This window comes from Actinia tenebrosa, unplaced genomic scaffold, assembly GCF_029948245.1.
Source record: "Actinia tenebrosa isolate PJP-AT-01 unplaced genomic scaffold, QUT_ActTen_1.0 PGA_scaffold6__47_contigs__length_16458017, whole genome shotgun sequence".
Taxonomy (NCBI): domain Eukaryota; kingdom Metazoa; phylum Cnidaria; class Anthozoa; order Actiniaria; family Actiniidae; genus Actinia; species Actinia tenebrosa.
Window position 1 is genome coordinate 10118416 of NW_028292583.1, and position 21438 is coordinate 10139853.

The 21438-nt window shown below is 38.3% G+C and overlaps 1 protein-coding gene across 1 annotated transcript; it reads right to left on the reverse strand.

Moving 5' to 3' along the window:
* Positions 1-1762: 1762 nt before the first annotated feature.
* On the reverse strand, positions 1763-21350 carry LOC116291892 (uncharacterized). The gene is given in 27 exon segments (XM_089039369.1): positions 1763-2825; positions 3109-3276; positions 3377-3760; positions 4273-4443; positions 4565-4951; positions 5108-5728; positions 6008-6076; positions 6170-6229; positions 6505-6687; positions 8870-9075; positions 9163-9403; positions 9406-9423; positions 9547-9591; positions 9914-10009; positions 11728-12210; positions 12385-12495; positions 12612-13001; positions 13352-14017; positions 14248-14319; positions 14416-14481; positions 14619-14696; positions 15048-15245; positions 15876-16081; positions 16253-16514; positions 20323-20382; positions 20660-20765; positions 21197-21350. Coding segments are annotated over 26 exon segments (5823 nt in total). The 5' UTR covers positions 20757-20765; positions 21197-21350; the 3' UTR covers positions 1763-2340.
* Positions 21351-21438: the final 88 nt, after the last annotated feature.

The window sequence follows — 21438 nt, forward strand, 5'->3', positions numbered from 1 at the left end:
AGAACCGCATCGTCCAACATCTGTCCATGATGGTCTTCCTATTCGTATTCCGAGTCATTTTGTATGAAACAAAAGTACATGGTTAGGACAAGAAACCAAGATTAATAATACATTAAACTAAATAGAAACCATTAATAATATCAAACCTGAAGCTAACCTGATATCCGTCGAAAAGAAAGACAAACGACCAGTATCCCAAACTGTACTATCTTCATAGCTTGCTTTTGACTGGTGCTGTAGCTTGTCCTTGATGATTGTTGATCTATATTACACACTTTTAAGTATGGAAGATACAGAATTACATGGTATTTTTAGATTACCTATTTCTTATTACATCTAAATAACAAATAACAAACAAAGTGCCTCTTGACTTTTCATTTACCAAACGCAATTGAAACGCAACGTTGATATTCAGGAAGAAAAGAACTCAAATCCTAAACGGGAACCTGAAAAAAAACCTGAACTTCCCCGGTAAAAACGAGAAGATGAGAAAAGATAACAGATTGGAAAATTAGACAACACGTGATAAAAACGTAACATCATTGTAGAAACAGTTTACAGTGAAGTAGTAGGATAAGAGTATCCACTTGAATGGTGCTTGTCCTATTTTTTTACCGTCGAGCACAACAATAAATAGTAAATTCAAATCTTTCAGGCAACCAAATTCTTGTAGAAACACGAAGAAAAAATAATATTCCTTAAATGTTTATATTATTATATAAGCAATATATCAAAAACAAAAATTGTATAGTCTTCATAGTTATAACATCGTAACTTATTTAGGGTTAAGCTGTGCCCAGGTTAGGAAGTCAAATGTGAAGGTTTAGTCAAGAGCGGTGATCAGAATCGACACCTGTCATAGAGTCAATCATTTTGGCATTCAGTACTTATCAAATACTCACTTACAAAATCTGTAGGCTTTTGTTGCGATTGTTGTTTTTAGCTTCTAAAAAAGTAAATTTTGATACTATTTTGCTTAAGCTCACCAATATACGATTAATAATTAACGTACGTCACCAGCACCAAAAGGGATTGTTACAGGTAAAAGAGCCGAGCTAAACAAATATATGGAACTACTCTGTTATTCATAATTCAAATCTTTTCGATAACTCTATTCTTCGTTTGCAATAGATGTCATAGCCGCCATGTTGGAAGAATTTGACAAAAGATTTTTCAATGAATTCTTTGTTATATCTTCCAACATGTCGGACATCCCTTTTGCTATTGTGCTTTCTTGGGATTGATTGCCAATCAAGAATTGGTTCCATTTAATTTATGGGCCATAATATGAAAATCGTTGAATTGTAATGTTCTTTATGATAATTAAGATATCTTTTCATGGTTGTCAAAAATGTTATATGGAGAGGCGGGGGCAGGATACCTTTAACGTGAAGTATACACCCCTTGTACTAGATCACTACATGGGAGCCAAAACCATAGAAAATATTACCACTCTTTTCATTGCTACGTCCTGGTCGAGACAACAGTCGCGACAGGGAAGTAGGGCAGGACCCATTCTATTGAATATCGTATGTCTGAATCGGGGACGAACCGGAGTAAGGGAACCGAGCCCGGTTTATTCATTTTATTTTATTCAATATTTTAACAGGAATATCTAATATAGCACAGGCTAGTTTAAATAGAGTCCTGTATAAAATAAATATAATTACAAAGTAAATAAACACTACATGAATTACAAGTTACATTATTGCATACAATATAATAATAGTTCAAAACAAGACAATGCATATAGTTCCATAAACCTCTCTTATGACAAGAGAGCTTTATGGAACCATCAATAAGTATTATTCCAAACCAATAGACCATTGTACTAAAACCATACTTACGGTCGGTGTCGTTATCTTAAAGGACAACTGAGCCCCCAAAATGACCGATTTTGAAGACAAATTACATCAAATGGGAAACTAAAAAATACAATTTTCAGGGCCATTCTTAACATCATAAGGGAAGGAAGGAGGATTGGACGGAAGGAAGAAAGGTCGCATGGTTGACGTGCAAAAAAACATGGAGTTTTTCAATCAAAAAGTGAGAATCAAACACAAACGCTTGGAACTGAAAGTTTCTTTTGTGAAAATCCAATACTTTTTTATTTGTTTTCTAAGAAGTCAAACAATTGATGCGAGAGGTATCGATGCTTTCAGTACATAGATTATAACAGGTAAACCAACATTCAAAATATGCGCAATGATCACGAGGACCCTGATTCTTGTTTATACATTGCTGTGTCGCTTTCTTAACGCAAAGCAACTTTCAAACAAACAAAGAACTACGTGGTAGTAAGATACTCTGTTTAACAGCTTTCTCGACGCTAAACAACTCTTATACTAATGGTGGTACATTCTTGACAAAGTTTTCTTCTGGTAACATGTTGCCCTTCTCTGAGTACCTCGCAACACTAAACACTTTGTTGTTTCCAACTGCTGTTGCCATGCCCATCTCAGTCGTTTTACGCCAAACAACTTGAGTGAAGTGAAGTACAACTCCTCCGTTTCTGCTTTTTCCTGCAGCAAAGTCGTAATCTTTGATTTCGCTGTACCAGTCGTCAACCACCTCTCGACACTGGAAGCAGTTGCCTACTTTGGGACCTTCACACTTGGGCTGTGGTGGGCCAAAATATGCTAAGTTCTCGCCTTCATTATTATTTTTGGGATCGTGTTTCATTCTGCCAAGATCAGCATTCATTTTGGCTACTCTTAGGGCGTTATCAGCGAGTTTCTTGGACCATTTGAGGGGAGGAACACCGTGTTTGGCCCTGAGTTTATTGTGTTGGTCAAGACAATCCTTGAAAAATCCTTTTGGCTCAGCTGCAGGAAAAGAAAGATATCAATCATATTTTTTAGGGGGTCACTAGCAGAGCCATTACGAAGGTCTGAAAGATCGTGGGGAATAAAAACTCCCATACAGCACACAAAGCTCAGCTAACTAAGTAAACTGGTCGGCTATCAGCTCACTCTTCAAACATCGCCATATCACATTAACCACTCTCGCTCTATCTATAATTGCCGGCTAATGGCTTGGTACTTGAAACGACGGAGGTTTCAATAAATGAATAAATTTTTGTTTGAGAGTATAAATATATCATCGTACCTGACGAAGTCGCACCAACACCAGTGGAAGCGCCAGTAACAGCAGCGGTTGTAGCAGAGGTTGTAGCACCAGCAGTAGCAGCGGTAGTAGCAGAGGTTACTCCACTAGAAGGTGGCTGTGGTGTTGGTGTGATAGCTCCACTAGGTACTGTTGGCGATGTGCTTGCCCCTGCGCAAGTAATATAAATTCTTTCCTTTAAATTCATATACAAGCTAACCAAGTTTTCCAGGACTAAGATTCGTTGATATTTAGCAATAGCAATATATACCTTTTGTGGTCTCACAGATGTATCCACTAGGGACGTAATCAGCAAGATCATTGAATTGCCCTTGGGTCCCTGGAGGGTAATCTTTGGCCATCACAACGTAAGGTCCATCCCCAGATGGCTCTCCTCTTTGCCAGTGAGTGATTGTCAGAGGAGCATCATTCACCCATTTCCATGTCGAACCGTCCTTTTTCAGACCAATGTGCCACTCATTGCGCAACTGATTGCTAAGTCCTTGAATCTTGTCCTTGAGAAATTTCCATTCGCCATCTGTTTCCATAGAGACTAAATCTCCTCCTTTCTTCTTACACTCTTCCCTGTTCTCAGTCCACTTTTGTCCTTCTCCGTTAAAGGAATAGCAAGAACTACCAAAGCAGTCGTTACCTGCTGAATAAATGAATCAATCAAGAAACTGAACAAATAGACAAATGGACAAACATTACTATTACAGCTTCCCTCATGAAAAAACGTCAGGTCTGTTTACAGAGTTAGGAATTTGAATATTCCATTTTACTGTTCCATTCAATGACCACGAATAATAGCGCGCATAGCAAAACTACAGTTTATCATGCGCGGCAACTCCAGCCTCAGCTAGGAACTATTATTCGTGCATGTGTTCACTGAATGTAACTGTAAAATGGAATGGAAAATATGAACAAGTGACAATTGCACTCTTTGGCATGTGCCAAACCTGCCATGTTTTCTGGGGATGCTTAATCACTTGCGCATTGGTATGATATACCTTTTGTCCTTTTTTCTCGTCGATTAGCGAAGACTTTTGGAAAGCATTATCCTTTTAGTTTGATATTATTTTTTAAAGTTTTGAGACATTTTGCAAAGCAGCGTACTTCTGTCCATCATAAAGCTGACTTAAAAGCGCTAATTAACTTCTCCGTTACCTTCAGCTTCCATATCGGTGGTAGGTGAGCTTGACGTCGGTCCAGTAGCACCATTAGTTGCAGCAGTCGTAGCAGGAGTAGTAGCAGAGGAAGTGGCAGCGGAAGATATTGCATTAGTAGGTGGCTGTGGTGTTGGTGGAGTACCACCACTTGTTGGCGATGTGTTTGCCTCTACGCAATGAATAAAAAAACATGATTCATGTGGATTCTCTATGTAATCAGGTGTTCCATGATCTTGAGTGATAAAAACCACTAAACGTTGTTAAAATGTGACATAAGTAAGAATATGCACCTTTTGTTGTCTCACAGATGAATCCACTAGGGACGTAATCAGCAAGATCATTGAATTGCCCTTGGGTCCCTGGAGGGTAATCTTTGGCCATCACAACGTAAGGTCCATCCCCAGATGGCTCTCCTCTTTGCCAGTGAGTGATTGTCAGAGGAGCATCATTCACCCATTTCCATGTCGAACCGTCCTTTTTCAGACCAATATGCCACTCATTGCGCAACTGATTGCTAAGTCCTTGAATCTTGTCCTTGAGAAATGTCCATTCGCCATCCGTCTCCATAGAGACTAAATCTCCTCCTTTCTTCTTACACTCTTCCCTGTTTTCTTTCCACGTTTTTCCCTCTCCGTTAAAAGAATAGCAGGAGTTTCCATAGCAATCGCCACCAGCACCTAATAAACGAGTTAAGTATAATACGTATAATATGTAAAATTGTTTCCACATTTTGGTTTAAAGATTGCTAATTGCTTATTCTAATACGTAGCGAAAACGTGAAATGAAATAGTATCAAGACACAAACTGATGTTCATTTTTTCTACCACAGTTACCTCCAGTAGTTATACTGCTAGTAGATGAACCAAACGTCGGTGTAGAACCGGAAGCACCAGCACTTGTCGTTCCTGTAGGTGAAACAGAACCAGTCTTTGACACAGTACTTTCCGGCTGGGATGTCGGCAAGGGGCCAGAGCCCAAGGGTGGTACATTCTTGACAAAGTTTTCTTCTGGTAACATGTTGCCCTTCTCTGAGTACCTCGCAACACTAAACACTTTGTTGTTCCCAACTGCTGTTGCCATGCCCATCTCAGTCGTTTTACGCCAAACAATTAGAGTGAAGTGAAGTACGACTCCTCCGTTTCTGCTTTTCCCAGCAGCAAAGTCGTAATCTTTGATTTCGCTGTACCAGTCGTCAACCACCTCTCGACACTGGAAGCAGTTGCCTACTTTGGGACCTTCACACTTGGGCTGTGGTGGGCCAAAATATGCTAAGTTCTCGCCTTCATTATTATTTTTGGGATCGTGTTTCATTCTGCCAAGATCAGCATTCATTTTAGCTACTCTCAGGGCGTTATCAGCGAGTTTCTTGGACCATTTGAGGGGAGGAACACCGTGTTTGGCCCTGAGTTTGTTGTGTTGGTCCAGACAATCCTTGAAAAATCCTTTTGGTTCACCTACAAGGAATACCAAAAAATTGAAAAATATATATTTAGTCCTTGCCAACCTTAACTATTAGAGTATCTACGTGCTTCTTGTTCGGTTCTCATAAGTGAATACGCAGACGTTCTCCCAAAGATCTAAAGTTCCCACTAATTTTGAATACTCTAAGGCCATAGCATTGCATTGTTGTAGTAGTATTGTTAGTACATTCATTAAGAATTCTACTATAAGCAAGCCCTTCCCTTCGCGTTTTTATATCATTAATCATAAAAACAAATGCAATCGTTAATTACCATTATCGTCCAGTGAGTTTTGACTTTCAAGATTATTTGTCTTCGCCATTGAAGTATTTACGCTGGTCTCTGAGGAAATTTGGAAATGACAACTTCAAAATTCTGAATATATAAAACTAGATTGTTAGATTGAAACAGCTCAACACAATCAAGGAATCTCACCATTATTATCCACGTTTTGTGTCTCAAGATCTTTAGTCTTGATTGTTTGTTTTCCTGTATCTATGGAAGGTTAGAAAACAAGATTAAAAATAACAGGTTATAAGCAGACCAATTTTTAAACTGTTTGTAGATCTAAAAGAGTAAGTTTACATAGCATCAGCTAATAGTCGACTTTCGGTTACACCTATTTCAAAAAACGTTGTCGGTCAGAGACCTGGTGGGCAGTCTGAGACTATACGGAATTTTGTGCTTTTATAATTTCTTACTCGTTAAAAATGCGAAAATAATCACATTTGTAACCAACAGCGTTTCTTGAAATAGATGTATATCATTACCTTGTTTTTTGCCTTTGTAGCACCATGTGCTTCCTTCGCTGCTGTACCAATTTACATCGGGCTCATCCATAAAAACATCGTCATAGCAACAGCCAGCTTTGAGACAAACATCTGGAGTCATGAAGGGACTGGAGACATTTCCACATTTCTCACGCTGACCAGACTTAATCTGACATGCAGGTTCTACAAGAACAAAAATTTTCGTATATAATATAAAGAACGCCCTTGCACTCCCTTGCAAGTGCTTTGAAATTAATCAAAAAGCTCCTGCTGTATAATATAGATAACACAAAATACGTTTGCGCCATAAAATAATTTCCTTGTCGGTGATTTATCCTATCAAGAATCTCATTTTTAACACCTCCTATGCAAAAGAGGCAATCTGTCCCTTGAGGTATTCAAATATGCTTGCCGAGGTGTGAATGTGGTGGAGCATCAAACTCGTGCATGCACTTGGTTTTACCATGAGTCTGGTTCGCCATGTGGAGTAGTGATATTTGGTCGGTCATTTCTTGACAGTGTTCTAGGTATTCGCTGAAATTTGGTAAGTCTCTGTTGTAGGGATTGGTCTTTGCCGTTGTCCAAAATAAATTCATATAAAATCTATAATAAGCCCAATGGAAGGTCAGTACTGAAAGTTTGTATTTTAATTTTGCACGCAAGATAAACCGCTTCACTCCGCTACATGTTTTCTATTGCTAGGCGGCTTCATCCTTCTTGGTTCTTTTGCTCGAGCTTCTTTGGATGTCCAGGTTTGTTCTTACATAAAAGATTAGAGTAATGAAAAAGTATTCGTCTTGATAGCTGACTCTATTGTACGTACTATATCAGTTTGTGCTACACAATGTAGTCGATACTTAACAAACGACTTCCCGGCAAGGATTCAATCGTATCAGCTGTAATGAATGTAAACTAAAACACTTTAGTAGTTTACTGAAAACGAAAAAAAATTTTTTTTCCCTTATCTTTGAGGAGAGGGAAAGATTTTAAAACAAAGATTAGACTTATTCAATAAGCCTGAAGCGAGATGACGTTTTACCCCCGACTCTATACCATAATAGTTTTTAAAATTCTTTCATATTAAAATTTTTGATTCCTTAGAGAATACATGAACAATAGTTATAATTAAAGAACAAAAGCAGTGTGAAAAGGATTATAGTCTAGAGACGGGGGTAAAACGTCATCTCGCTTCAGGCTTATTTGCCTTACAATTGTGGCAGTTAGTGGACCGCGACGTTTCGACTGCTACTGCTCCAACTGCTAGTCTTTATCCGGCGATGTGAAGATTTTAAGCAAAGATTTGTTATGTTATGACCTCGTTTAGAAAATTGCTTATTTCACTGAATCGTTCAAACTTTTCAATATCCATTCTCCTTAAATATAACGTTCAAACATCCTTTTATCACGTCGCAAAAATTCGCGGAAATCGGAAAACGTTTCCTCGATTTATAACACTCAACAAAATATTACTCGTTTCTGATAGGACAAGAGGAGTACAATTAAATCCCAAATTGTACTCTGTAGAGTCCCAATTAAGTTGATCAATTTTGTTGAGTGTATCATAAACAATAAATCGCATGATCTTCTCGTACAGCTCAGAATTTATAGATACTCGCCTAAAGACTCTTCCAATTTTGAAAACTTTCAAAACATCACTCGTACCTATAAATTCCGAATCGTACTCGAGATCGTGCGATTTCCTACACAAAACATATGATTAGATTAGTAGTCTTATCTCCCTGTGAAATAGGCGCGAGCCACCTTAAAGGCGAAATCAAAACAATCGGTCCAAAATAGGGACCCGATTTTATGAATTAAGGTGGTGGGTACCGGTACATACCCCCTCCCCCTCAGAGACCTGTTCAAATGCTCGATACTGGGGGTCTGCAGTGGCAATTTTTATACACAAATATGTTTTTTAACATACATGCAGACAGACGGTCCATTCATTTCTGTGATTTGGCTTTTAGTTTTGGAGATATTTGGGGACAAAATCTAAGATTTCACTTCGAGAGGTGGTACTGTGCGGATTATCCAACCTGGACTGACACTTTGATAAACTAGTACCATTAACCAATCACATTGCAACATTTAGTTTGATTTTCTTAACCAGCCAATCAGATAGCGCATCGATGAATAAGAGCGTGAGAACGTGATCATCTGATTGGCTAACGCCGCTGTTATCAGTTCAATCTCTCAGGTTACTGTTATCTGATTGGTCAGTTTTATTCTATTGGTCCCGGTTAGTGTGTCCGCACAGTAAAAGGTTCATGCTGATTGGTCAATTTTTAGAAAGGAATGTTCTGCTCAAGTATTAAGCAGACGTTCGTGGGGAGGGAAACGTTGTGAAGATGTGAATTCTTACCAGGAGCTTTTGCAGTTGGGATTTGGATTTCATCATTCAACACATTTCCTCCAGGCATTGTGCCGTAGTGTGACGTCACATATGTACCATCACCAGGAATCACGTGTATGCCACACCCTAGTCGAGTGATATCTGGACGGACTATTGTCTTATAGTGCTCGGGCGTTGCAGTACGATTCACGATGCTTCCTTTTTTCTCTGAGTACCTTGCATAATATAAAGCATTAGATTTGTCAAAATATAATACCAAGAACTTTCCTTTGCAAGATATTCACTTGAATATTAATTCTTACCAACTTCTGACGGCACTCGGAACAGCAGCTCTCGTATCCGCCATTCCTTCCCAACCCCACTGTTTCCACGAAATGCTCTCGGCCACTTGACCCAGATTTCGCCATGGAGACCGCTTAAGGTGACTATTCTGAGCCTGCAAGTCAGTCCAGGCCTGCGCTGACTCAGCCAGGTCAGAGTCGCATTGTATAGGAGGCAGGTTATGTAGAGCACGATAATAATTATGCTGTGTCAGACAAGTTTCTGACATTCTGGTCCGCAAGCTGAAAGTAATATAATTAACCTCAGAAGAAACGAAATAACATTGTAGAAAAGGACTTCATGATGGGATTTAAACACCAGTTATTGAAATAAGAAAAATACATATATAACTTTCAAAAACTAACCTAAACCAGAACCGCATCGTCCTACATCTCTCCATGATGGTCTTCCTGTAATAATATTTTTTAACAACAATAGTCACATGTCAAGATTTTAAAATGTTGTTATTGGCCATTTAGTGATCACGTGCCTGCACTTGCCTATCATCAAATTATGCTTCATTTGAGCTCTAGCTGATGTTGCTCGTCATGGGATGCTGGAATTTACGACTACATCCAACATTCGTTGCGAATAGCTCCTCGGGTACTCAATCTTTTCTATTAATTTTCTGCTTTTTCTTATCAATCTAATTATATTACTGAATTAAGTTCAAATTCATTAGAACTTCATTAAATTAAATATCATAGAAACTGTATCAAACCTGAAGCTAACCTGATATCCTGCGTAGAGTAAGAAAAACAACCAGTATTCCAACCTGTAGTATTTTCATTGCGTGCTTTTCTTTTGACTGGTTTTGTAGCTTGTCATCTGTTCAGTGAACGAAGTATTTTAAAGTATAGGGAATACAGTTTAACATGGCAGGATTTTGTGTTCTATCACTTCTATGATTTCTATCGTCTAAATAATAAAATATTAAACAATAATACGAAGAAATCAAATAAGAAGACTAAGTAGTTCTTGATTTACTAGTTATAGTTGGAACTTTAGAAATGTTGATTTTTGGTATGGGAGGAAAACCATAAAAAGACTCCGACAAAAACTCAGAAGAAAGTATTAAAGGTAACAAACTCAGACACGACCCTGAGTTGAAAGTCAGGCAAGTTTCAAAAATATCGAAATAAAAAACGGTAAAGAAAAGATCTTTCCTCGAGAAGAAAAAGCGCAAAACACAAATAGAAACGTAGAAGCAGTAGCCTATTTATCATTATTTTTTCTTAAAAGATAGCATTTTATAAAAATCAATATAATTTATAATAAAGTAGTAAGATAAACGGTATCCCTTGAATGGTGCTTGTCCTTTTGGTTCAATCCACCCGCCACAAGAACAAATTGAATAGCAATATAAATCCACGGGAATGTGTTCACAGAAGATATATAAATATAAATGGGGACATAAATAAAGAAGAAGAAATGAAAAAATAATAGAAATAATATTATTTTGAAAATAAATAAAACCAAGAATAAGTTGTTTAGTCTCTTAAGTGATAACACAGTAACGTATTCAGGGTAAAGCTAAGGATTGGGTCAAATGTAAAACTTTAGTCAAGTGCACTGATCAAAATCAATATGTCAAGTGTCGCCATGTTTCAACTATCAGTACTGGTACTTATTAGATACTTACAAAATCAATATTCTGGGGGTTTTTTTCGTTCTTGTTGATGTTTTTAGCTTCTAAAAAAGTGAAATTTTATTACGTAGGATACCAATAAACTAAGCAATATACTGTTAATAATTAACGTTTTTGACCGGCACCAATAAAGAAATTGTTACAGGTATAAAAGCCAAGCTAGTCAAATACTTACGACATTGAACAGCTACTGTTTTTTAAGCGGTTGTCAAAACGTCCTTTTTTAATTTCATGGACATGTTTATTTGACAGCGGGACACCAAAAGGGGTTTGACAATGCCCCTTTTTGTTAGAAAAAAGTGAGCATTTAAATCACACAAAAAATGGAATTGGTAGATCTCTTTCCTTTTATAAATAATTTTTTAATACGAAAACTCTTCGGTCATGTCTTATATGATATTCACAGGTTTCGAGCACAAGTAACGGCGCAGTTAAAGATTAGAAAGGAATTTTGTCTTTGTCGCGCGTGTGTTTTTATTCCGCAAGAATTCGAAATTTTCACTTCAAAAGTTCATTAGATTTTTAGCCTTTTGTCGGTCCAGATACCGTCGCAGTCATTGCTTCGAACATGACAACTACCCGTTCAATAACAAGTATTTGTAAACAAAACGCATGAGTAAATAAATGTGATTTAGCAGCGTAGGAGGGTAGTTAATTCTCTCACTCTAGTTATTGATTTACTGTTGAATAAAATAAACATTGCTATAGTGAGAAGAGCAAGCACGAAACTAAAGTAGTTTAATTTTCCATCCTCCTTCCACTGTAATGAACTTGTCAAATTAATATTCGTGCTCTTGTAATACTTTTTTATGTATTTATTTTGCTATTGGATACAATCAAGGAAATACACAGATAACAACAGAATATCTATTTAATAGCTTTCAGCTATACAGCTTTCAGATTAATGGTGGTACATTCTTGACAAAGTTTTCTTCTGGTAACATGTTGCCCTTCTCTGAGTACCTCGCAACACTAAACACTTTGTTGTTTCCAACTGCTGTTGCCATTCCCATCTCAGTCGTTTTACGCCAAACAACTTGAGTGAAGTGAAGTACAACTCCTCCGTTTCTGCTTTTTCCTGCAGCAAAGTCGTAATCTTTGATTTCGCTGTACCAGTCGTCAACCACCTCTCGACACTGGAAGCAGTTGCCTACTTTGGGACCTTCACACTTGGGCTGTGGTGGGCCAAAATATGCTATGTTCTCGCCTTCATTATTATTGTTGGGATCGTGTTTCATTCTGCCAAGATCAGCATTCATTTTAGCTACTCTCAGGGCGTTATCAGCGAGTTTCTTGGACCATTTGAGGGGAGGAACACCGTGTTTGGCCCTGAGTTTATTGTGTTGGTCCAGACAATCCTTGAAAAATCCTGTTGGCTCGCCTGCAAATCAAAAAAGAGCTCATTTCATGATATAACTTTATGCATGACACTCTCCCTGCATTTTTAACGGCAAAATGGTGGGCACTCGATCGTTCAGACTTTGAGGATTGACTAGGAGAAAGGTCGAGTGATTTTAGGACGCCATTTCGTTTTGCATTTCATATTTCATTTTACCTGTTGCTTTTTCTTCACCACTAGACGTAGTTGTAGCGCTAGCCGTAGTAGCAGCCTGAGCAGTAGGGGTTACTGCACCAGTAGGTGGTTGTGGTGTCCATGGAACAGGTCCTGCAAGTAAAAAAGACGCATTTATTTGGGATTCTATGTAAAAAGTCTTACAAAGACTTTGAACTATATGGGACACATCCAAAACTTCTTTCTGCTTTAGCAGGGAATATATGTACCTTTATTTCTCTCACAGATGTATCCCCTGGGGATCCAATCAAGTAGATCGTTAAATCCCCCTTGGGTCCCTGGAGGATAGTTTTTGGCCATCACAACGTAAGGTCCATCCCCAGATGGCTGTCCTCTTTGCCAGTGAGTGATTGTCAGAGGAGCATCATTCACCCATTTCCATGTCGAACCGTCCTTCATCAGACCAATGTGCCACTCATCGTGGAATTGATTGCTAAGTCCTTGAATCTTGTTCTTGAGGAATCTCCACTCGCCTTCTGTTTCTATAGAGACCAAATCTCCTCCTTTCTTCTTACACTCTTCTCTGTTTTCCGTCCACTTGGTTCCTTGTTTGTTGAAATAGTAGCAGGAACTACCATAGTTGTTTCTACAATCAATCACTAGCAATAGTAGGATAGAAGGATTAAGTACTGTTAAGGGCAATCAATATATTACTATCTTCTGTAGACGACACTCGCTCTACAAATAAATATCTTCATTAGAGAGTAAGACCGTCGTTAAAAAAGACGGATTACAGAGAATACATTTCATGGGCATGCAAACACATTCCACTGCCGTGCGGTGTTTGATGGTAGTATATGTTAATCTCAAAGCAATTGTATGTGATTTTTATCTTGGAAAATATTCTTGGAATTCAACCACATGACTTAAAATCCGATAAACATCCGCCTTCGAAACCATGATATACTACATCAAAAATACTTATAAAATCTATAGTCGGTCTTTATACCTAATTTGCTGTTGGGGCCTGACTTCAATGAAGATGTAGTAGGGGCAACAGAAGCAGTGTTCTCACTTGTAGTTCCCTTACCAGACGGACCAGTCATTGCAGGGGCCGGTGTAGCTACAGTAGTCGTTCCTTCTATACTTTCTGGTGTTGGCCGATTTGGTGCAAGAGTAGAGCCTGGACCCTTTAGTGGTGGAACATTCTTGATAAATCCCTCTACTCCACCTGTATTTCCCCCTATCCAGTACCTCGCTACGATGTATATATTATTATGACCAATTGCGGTTGCTAACCCCACGCGTGTTGATCTAGCCCAAACAACTTGAGTGAAGTGAAGTACGATTCCTCCGTTCTTGCTCTTTGCTCCGGCAAAGTCATAATTATTGATTTCGTTGTACCAATCGTTGATGACTTCTCGACACTGGAAGCAGTTGCCTACTTTAGGACCTTCACATTGGGGCTGTGGTGGACCAAAGTATTTGATATTTTCGCCTTCGTCTCCTTTGTTAGGGTCGTGTTTCATATTTCCTATCTTGGCGTTCATTTTGGCTGTTTTCAAGGCATTGGTAGCGAGCTTATCGGACCATTTGAGGGGAGGAACTCCGTGTTTGGCTCTGAGTTTGTTATGTTGGTCCACACAATCCTTGAAAAACCCTGTTGGTGGCACATCTGCAAAGGGTATTTCCAAGCAAAACGGCCATTTATTAGAATTATGAGAAATTATAATAATATGACATGAAAAATATCCCTAGAAACGTGTATAGGGCTAACTGCAAGTCTATCGTGCAGTATATCATTTAGACAGTCAAAGACGTATCTGTCTGTCTGTCTGTCTGTTTCTTTTGGTCGTTTGTTTGTCTCAATCTATAGGGGCAACCATTAGAACAAGTATACAGTACCGCCATCATTAAGCGTTTCTTGAATAGCTGGTGTGTTTGTCGGAGCCACTGTCGTAGATTCCATGCTCGTTGCTATAGTGACAAACCAAAAAATAAAGTTAGCCAATTATGATACAGATTGTTTCTACAAATGAACTTTGGATTCAAATAAACCCTTGTATTCAGTACATTGATAATTCTTTTCTAGAGGAACTGAGCTGTTTGTTGTATCCACTGCATTTCCCATGCTTGTTGCTATGGTCACAAACAAAACAAAAATGTTACTAAGCAAATATTACAATCCTACATCGTATTTTCAATTATCAATTGCACATAAATCTTCACAGCGGTAGTTCATTTTACTCGACAAAATAGCCTCAATTTCAAAATACCTTTGTCGTACTTATTTTTTGATACTTGGGTAACAGGATTGCTTGTAGTTGCCAAGGTTTCTTGGCTTGTTGCCATAGCTACCAACGGAAAAGAAAGATGAAATCAATTCATAAGTTTTGCCTGCATCTAGCCTCGCCATTCGATCCCAGAAGTATACACAACGAGGTCGTTACAAATATTATTTTGAACTTTCGAAGAGAGGAATGGTGAAAGATGTTAACACATCAGTGGACCCTTCTCAAAAATATCGTGGATGCGAGGATAACATGGAAACACAAAAGTAATCACGCTTTTTCTCAATAGAATTTGTGGCATTTCTTATGTATTTCCATGTTGACCTCGCGTTGGAGACAATTTTAAGAAGGGTCCATTGTTTTAAAATAAACCAACAAACTGGGTCCCTTGTGCGAAAGTAAACCTATCGTTACCATGGTCTTTTTCTGCATTCTGGTTGCCTTTGTAGCACCATGTGCTTCCTTCGCTGTTGTACCAATTTACATCGGGCTCATCCTTAAAAACATCGTCATAGCAACAGCCGGCTCTGAGACAAACATCTGGAGTCATGAAGGGACTGGAGACATTTCCACATTTCTCACGCTGACCAGACTTGATCTGACATGCGGGCTCTATAAGGAACAGTTTCGTGATTAGCTCGCCAAGTTCACCACCACACTAACAGCCGCTCCTATGTTTTAAAGTGCCTATCACCCTTCTGACAATATTTACATTATTGATTCTACATGGGGTAAGATGTCGAATAACCTGGAAAAAAAATTCATAGTTTGAGTGCGGCTTCTTGAAGTTATGAAGGTTTTTCCATGTCATATGCTAATGCGGTGATGTATGAGGAGGCATTTATGGTTATTTGTTGTTCCTTGTAATTCGAAACACCGGCTACTATGTGAACAATAGCTTGCAATAATTTCTATAAGAGCAATGGGCAAAACAATGACGTATTTCAAATTTAATTTATCTGTGCCAGTAAGGGTTTGTATATTAAATGATTACTCCTCATGCGTCACAGCATTAGCATATGGCATGGGAAAACCTACATAACTTCAAGAAGCCGCACTCAAACTATGAAATGTTTCCGCGCTTTTCCACATCTTACCCCATGTAGAATTAATACTGTCAATATTGTCAGAAGGGTGATAGGCACTTTAAAATCTACCACAGATAGCCACATTAGTTCTTCGCATATTAAACAGTTGGTGCGGGCTCCCCGTGTCTAAAAATCTACCACATGAGATTCTTACCAGGATCTCTTGCAGCTGTAATTTGAATGTTATCATTCAACGCCTTTCCTCCAGGCATTGTGCCGTAGTGTGACGTCACATATGTACCATCCCCAGGAATCACGTGTATGCCACACCCTAGTCGAGTGATATCTGGACGGACTATTGTCTGAAAATTCACTGGAGCCGAGGTGCGATCCATCATGCCACCTTTTTTCTCTGTATACCTAGCGAAAAATAGAAACAATAGTTAAAATGAATTATGAACTCTGCAGGTATCTAATTTTAGAATCAATCAGACAGCCAATCAAATTCTACCAAGTATGCCATTCAGCTCGTATGCAGCTTTTTACAAAATGAATAAATTGGGCTATAAATAGGACTTGTGAATGACTTACCAACTTCTGACGGCACTCGGAACAGCAGCTCTCGTATCCGCCATGCCTTCCCAACCCCACTGTTTCCACGAAATACTCTCGGACACTTGACCCAGATTTCGCCATGGAGACCGCTTAAGTTGTCCTTTCTGAGCCTGCAAGTCAGTCCAGGCCTGCGCGGACTCGGCCAGGTCAGGGTCGCATCGTACAGGAGGCAGGTTATGTAGAGCACGGTAATAATTATGCTGTGTCAGACAAAGTTTCTGACATTCTGGTCCACAAGCTAAAAAGGATTTGCAATATGGAGAAAAACTTTAACATCTAACAAAAAACATCATCGGCTGTAGAGGCGTGTCTTTGGGGTGCCTGTGACGCAGTTCCATTAGCCACGAGTTTGTTTGCAAAATCTGTATGTGTTTTAGATAGAAGGGAGTATATTGGGAAGTGAAATCCGAGACTGGTACTAGAGTTAAGTTTTTTCAAAAGTTGAATTAATCTATGGTTGAGTTAATAATAATACTTTATTCAAAAAAATGCAGATTACATATTTTGAAAAGGAAGACATTGAGGTTAGCCCTATATAAGTCCCCTAATTTAAAATAAATAAATAATTTTAAGAACTAATAATATATATATATATATATATATGTACAATACTAACTTCAAAAAATGTTCATGTGTTTCTTAAGTCTTGTTTTAAATTTATTTACGTTGGGTTCATCTGTATGATTTACTACGTTATTAGGAAGATCATTCCAAGATTTGATTATTCGCACAAAAAAAGAATATTTGTAACAATTTACTCTAGCAGATTTGGTCTGTATTTTAAATTGGTGATTAGCTCTCGTTTTCGTACTTTTACAAAGTTCAAAATAGTCACTGAAATCTAGACCGTTCATCTTGTGTACAATCTTATAGCACTCAACTAGAGAGAGGAATTCCCTTCTAAGTTGCAAAGAGTTCCATTTGAGTATCTTACATCTGTCTTCATATGCCATCTCTTGTCGTTTTTGACCAAGTGCGATGCGTGACGCTCTTCGTTGTATAGATTCAATTGCATGGATATCCTTTACTAGGTGTGGTGCCCAAACTGGGCATGCATATTCCAGAATGGGACGGACCAGTGATTTATAGAGTATGGAAAAGATTTCCTTATTTCTACTACCCGTGGTACGTTTAACTAAACCAAGGACTTTATTTGCTTTATGTACAATTGCTTCTACATGTTTGGACCAACTTAGATCGCTCGACATTATAACTCCAAGGTCTTTGTAGTCATGTACGTTCTTTAATGCTGTGTCGGATATGTGATATTGTGTTCTATTCTTATCACCCTTATGAGTTATCCTCATGGCTTCACACTTTTTAGGGTTAAACTTGACTTGCCAATCCGCCGCCCAGTCTTCTAAAGAAGCAAGGTCCGACTGTAGAGCTGTTACATCCCCAACGTCGGTTAGTCGTCGATAGATCTTAGTATCATCAGCAAACAATTTGATGCTTGATGTGGCTACATTTGGAATGTCATTTACATATAACAGAAACAAGATCGGCCCCAGAATTGAACCTTGCGGGACACCCGATGTTACTGGAGACCAATCAGAAAAGGATCCACGTATTTGCACTCTTTGTTTTCTATTAGTTAGAAAATTCCTGAACCACAATAGTAATTGATCGTCAATGCCATACCTGTTAAGCTTGAAGAGTAGGCGTTCATGTGGAACGCTGTCAAACGCCTTTGACAGGTCTAAAAAGATAACATCTGTCGCTTTTGAGGTATTTCTTGATAAACACCAGTCATTATAGCTACTTAGAAGTTGGCCTACCGTTGATCTGCCTTTTAAGTATCCAAATTGATTTTGGTTTAATAGTTGATGTTCTGTCCAGAAGGCTATGACTCTTGATCGTACTATTTTCTCTGCCACTTTACAAATGATAGATGTCAACGAGATTTGACGGTAATTTTCCTTGTTGTGTTTTGGACCTTTTTTGTGGATTGGAGTTATATTTGCAATTTTCCAGTCCGATGGAAGTGTACCAGAATAAAACGACTTGTTAAACATCTTGCACAGTGATGTGGATAATTCCTTTGCACATTCTTTCAAGATACGCGGTAGTACTTGATCGGGCCCAGGGGACTTGTGAATGTTCAATTCTTTTAGATAACTTTCCACTTCATTAGCTGAACATTGAACGTTGCGTAACTTTTCAGTAACAACAAAGCCAAATTCTGGAAGGATGCATTGTTCTCGTGTAAATACAGATGAAAAGTATTCATTCATGTGTTGTGCTATGTCTTGATCACTTGTCACTTCTTGACTTCCTTCTTTCAGCAACACTAAGTCGTTGGTACCTTTTCGTTTTGATTTCATGTAGTTCCAGAATGGCTTTGAATTGTTCTCGGATTTTAATTTGTTTGCTAGATCTTTCAGATGGTTCCATTTTGCTGAATTGCATTGCTTTTTCAAAGAGTTGTTTAGATTACGGTACGCAGTCCACTGTTCCTCGTTGTTCGATTTTTTGGCTTTTTTATAGAGGTTTTTCTTTTTCCTGCACAGTTTTATTAGATCTTTGGTAATCCATGGTGCACTAATTTTCCTTTTTTGACGGTATTTTGGTATACTATCGTTGACTGCTGCAAAGTAAAGGTCTTTCCAGGTTTCCCAATTGGTGTTTATATCTTCGTCTTCCAAAATACAATCCCACGGTGTTTTATTAAACAGAGCTCTAAGATGATTCCAATCGGCTTTGCTAAATGCGTAGACTTCTTTTTTTGACACACGGTTTTGATAAGGATGGGTGTCCACTTTGAAAGTTATTGAATTGTGGTCGGAGAAGGGTTCTCCGACTTCGAGGTCTTTAATCAAATCAGCATTTGTAGTTAGTACAAGATCTAAAATATTCTTCTCGCGAGTAGGTTCATCAACTGATTGTTGTAAAAAGTTATCATGAATTATTTCTGAGAGAAGAGTGTGATGTTCAGAGGTTTTTGTAGGTTGGTTGGTAGCCCAGTCAAACTCGCTAAGATTAAAGTCACCAAGTATTAATAAATCCGTAGTTGAAATGTTAGTGAGACAATTCTGAAGGTCTTCTAAAGGTTTGAGATTGCTGTTTGGTGGTCTATAAAACACTCCAATGGTTAACTTCTTGTTGTTGTTCCCGGTAGTTATATCAATAAAGAGTATTTCTGATTGACAATTTAAATCTTCTCTTAAAGAAGTTATAATACAATTTCTCGTGGCAATCAACACTCCTCCGCCATGTCTTCCCGCATTTCCAGGACGGTCTCTTCTATAAACACTATAGTCGTTGCCGAATACTTCGGCGTCCGTTATCGAAGCGTCTAGATGGGTCTCAGTAAGGACTATGATGTCAACTTGGCTTTTGGCTAATTCTAGTTGCAATTTTGCGATTTTGTTTACGATACTCCTGGCATTCGAGTAGAATACTGATAACTTCGAGGTTTGATTTGTCACCTTATTTTTTTGTGTCTACATTGTCATTATTGTTTCTGTCGTCGTGGCCAGGGTTAGGATGAATGTCTCCACAAGATAGTATACGAAGCTCCAGTTGAAAACTAGCGTCGTGGTTACTGTAGAACTTAATTCTTTGCTTGTAGAATCGTCTCCGTGGTCGGGCATACCAGAACGCCGAGTTGTTGTTTGAGATTGATACCAAGATGAATTCAACTTGTGCTGGTTTATACTCTTGAAAGTATGGATTCGGTACCAGAATATCATTTTGTCTGAAGACTTCAGTTTCATGTGTTATCTTGCGTTGGCTTTCAGTAAAAAAAGTGAGGATTAACGACCCAATAAGATAAAAACTGCGGAGCCGTTTCAAGTCAGCACGTTTAACCTTCGTCATGCCTGATCTGGTTTAGCTGGAGAACCGTTTTTAAAATATTTCTTATTTACCTTATCTATACAGGAGCTTTCAAGTAAAGTTTTAGTGTTAAAGACGTTCATTACGAATAATTAATGTATATAAATACTTTCAGCATTCAATGTTGTAAACTAAATTAATCTAAAGGTCACTCAGAAATAGTATGACTAATCTAGCTGAGTGGCTTAAAATTAGTGATAAAAACCTACCTAATCCAGAACCACATTGTCTAACTGCGTTCACATTGTCCCTTCGAGATGGTGGCTTTCCTGGAAAAGTAAGAGTTACCTTAAAAGTCTTCCCCCTCCTCCCCCCCCCCCCCCCCCACCCCCCCCACCCCCCCCCCCCCAAACACTACTTTTTTGCAGACTTTTTATTATTGACGTATTAGAACACAAGGAAGAACTACGCGAGGCAGGTAACGCGCACTCGAACCTTTCAATCTCTGGTTTAATAAACTAGCTCTTTCAATTTTGAATATCATCTGTACAGTGGCGCTACCAATGAACCTTATTCTTCCTTACTGTTTAGGAAATAATACCAAACCTGATGTTTGTCGAAGAAACAACAAGAGAAACAACAATCCAACTTGTAATATTTTCATCGCAGTTTTTCCCCCGTATATATTTTTCGGAAGGCTCATCAGTGGCTGCTGCAAAAAAAGTCCGTAATCAATCATTAACGCATAAATAATCTTCTATCATAGCATGTTTGTTCTTCTACTTAGTTTTTAAAGCTATAATCAGTATCTTTTGTATTATCTTATGGAGTACTGATTTTAAAAATTTTCGGTCAAAATCAGTGGGGCGATTTAAAAAGGCAACAAATTATTTCATTAGAATGAAGAAACTACTCAACAAAGATATTGAACAATTTGGCTAAACCATAGATATAGTCGAGAAGCAATAGATCACCTATACCGTTACTCCCGTACTCACTGATTATTCTAGAAAAAATCGGGCATCAAAAGGCCTTGATCTAAAGTTGTTCTTCAAAAATGGCTAATTATTTTAACACCCAAATTTGTCTCACCAAAAGAGCTGTACTTTTTATCAACACTGATTTTGTAAGCAAACTACTTACAAACTTATAGCGTTTTCAGTCCTTCTGTAGATATTCCAGAAAATTTAGAAAACCGCTAAACGGAGCACTATTACACTCGACTGTTTGCCAGAAAGCTTGGTTCGTTTCCAATTAATACCTAGCAGTGAGAAGAGCGCATGTTTGATTATTTAACGTTTGTGGCATGTAATCTTCAAAATGGTGCTATAGAAAGAAAGAAAAGTGCAGGTTACAGACTCAATCAATCAGAAAATTGTCATACG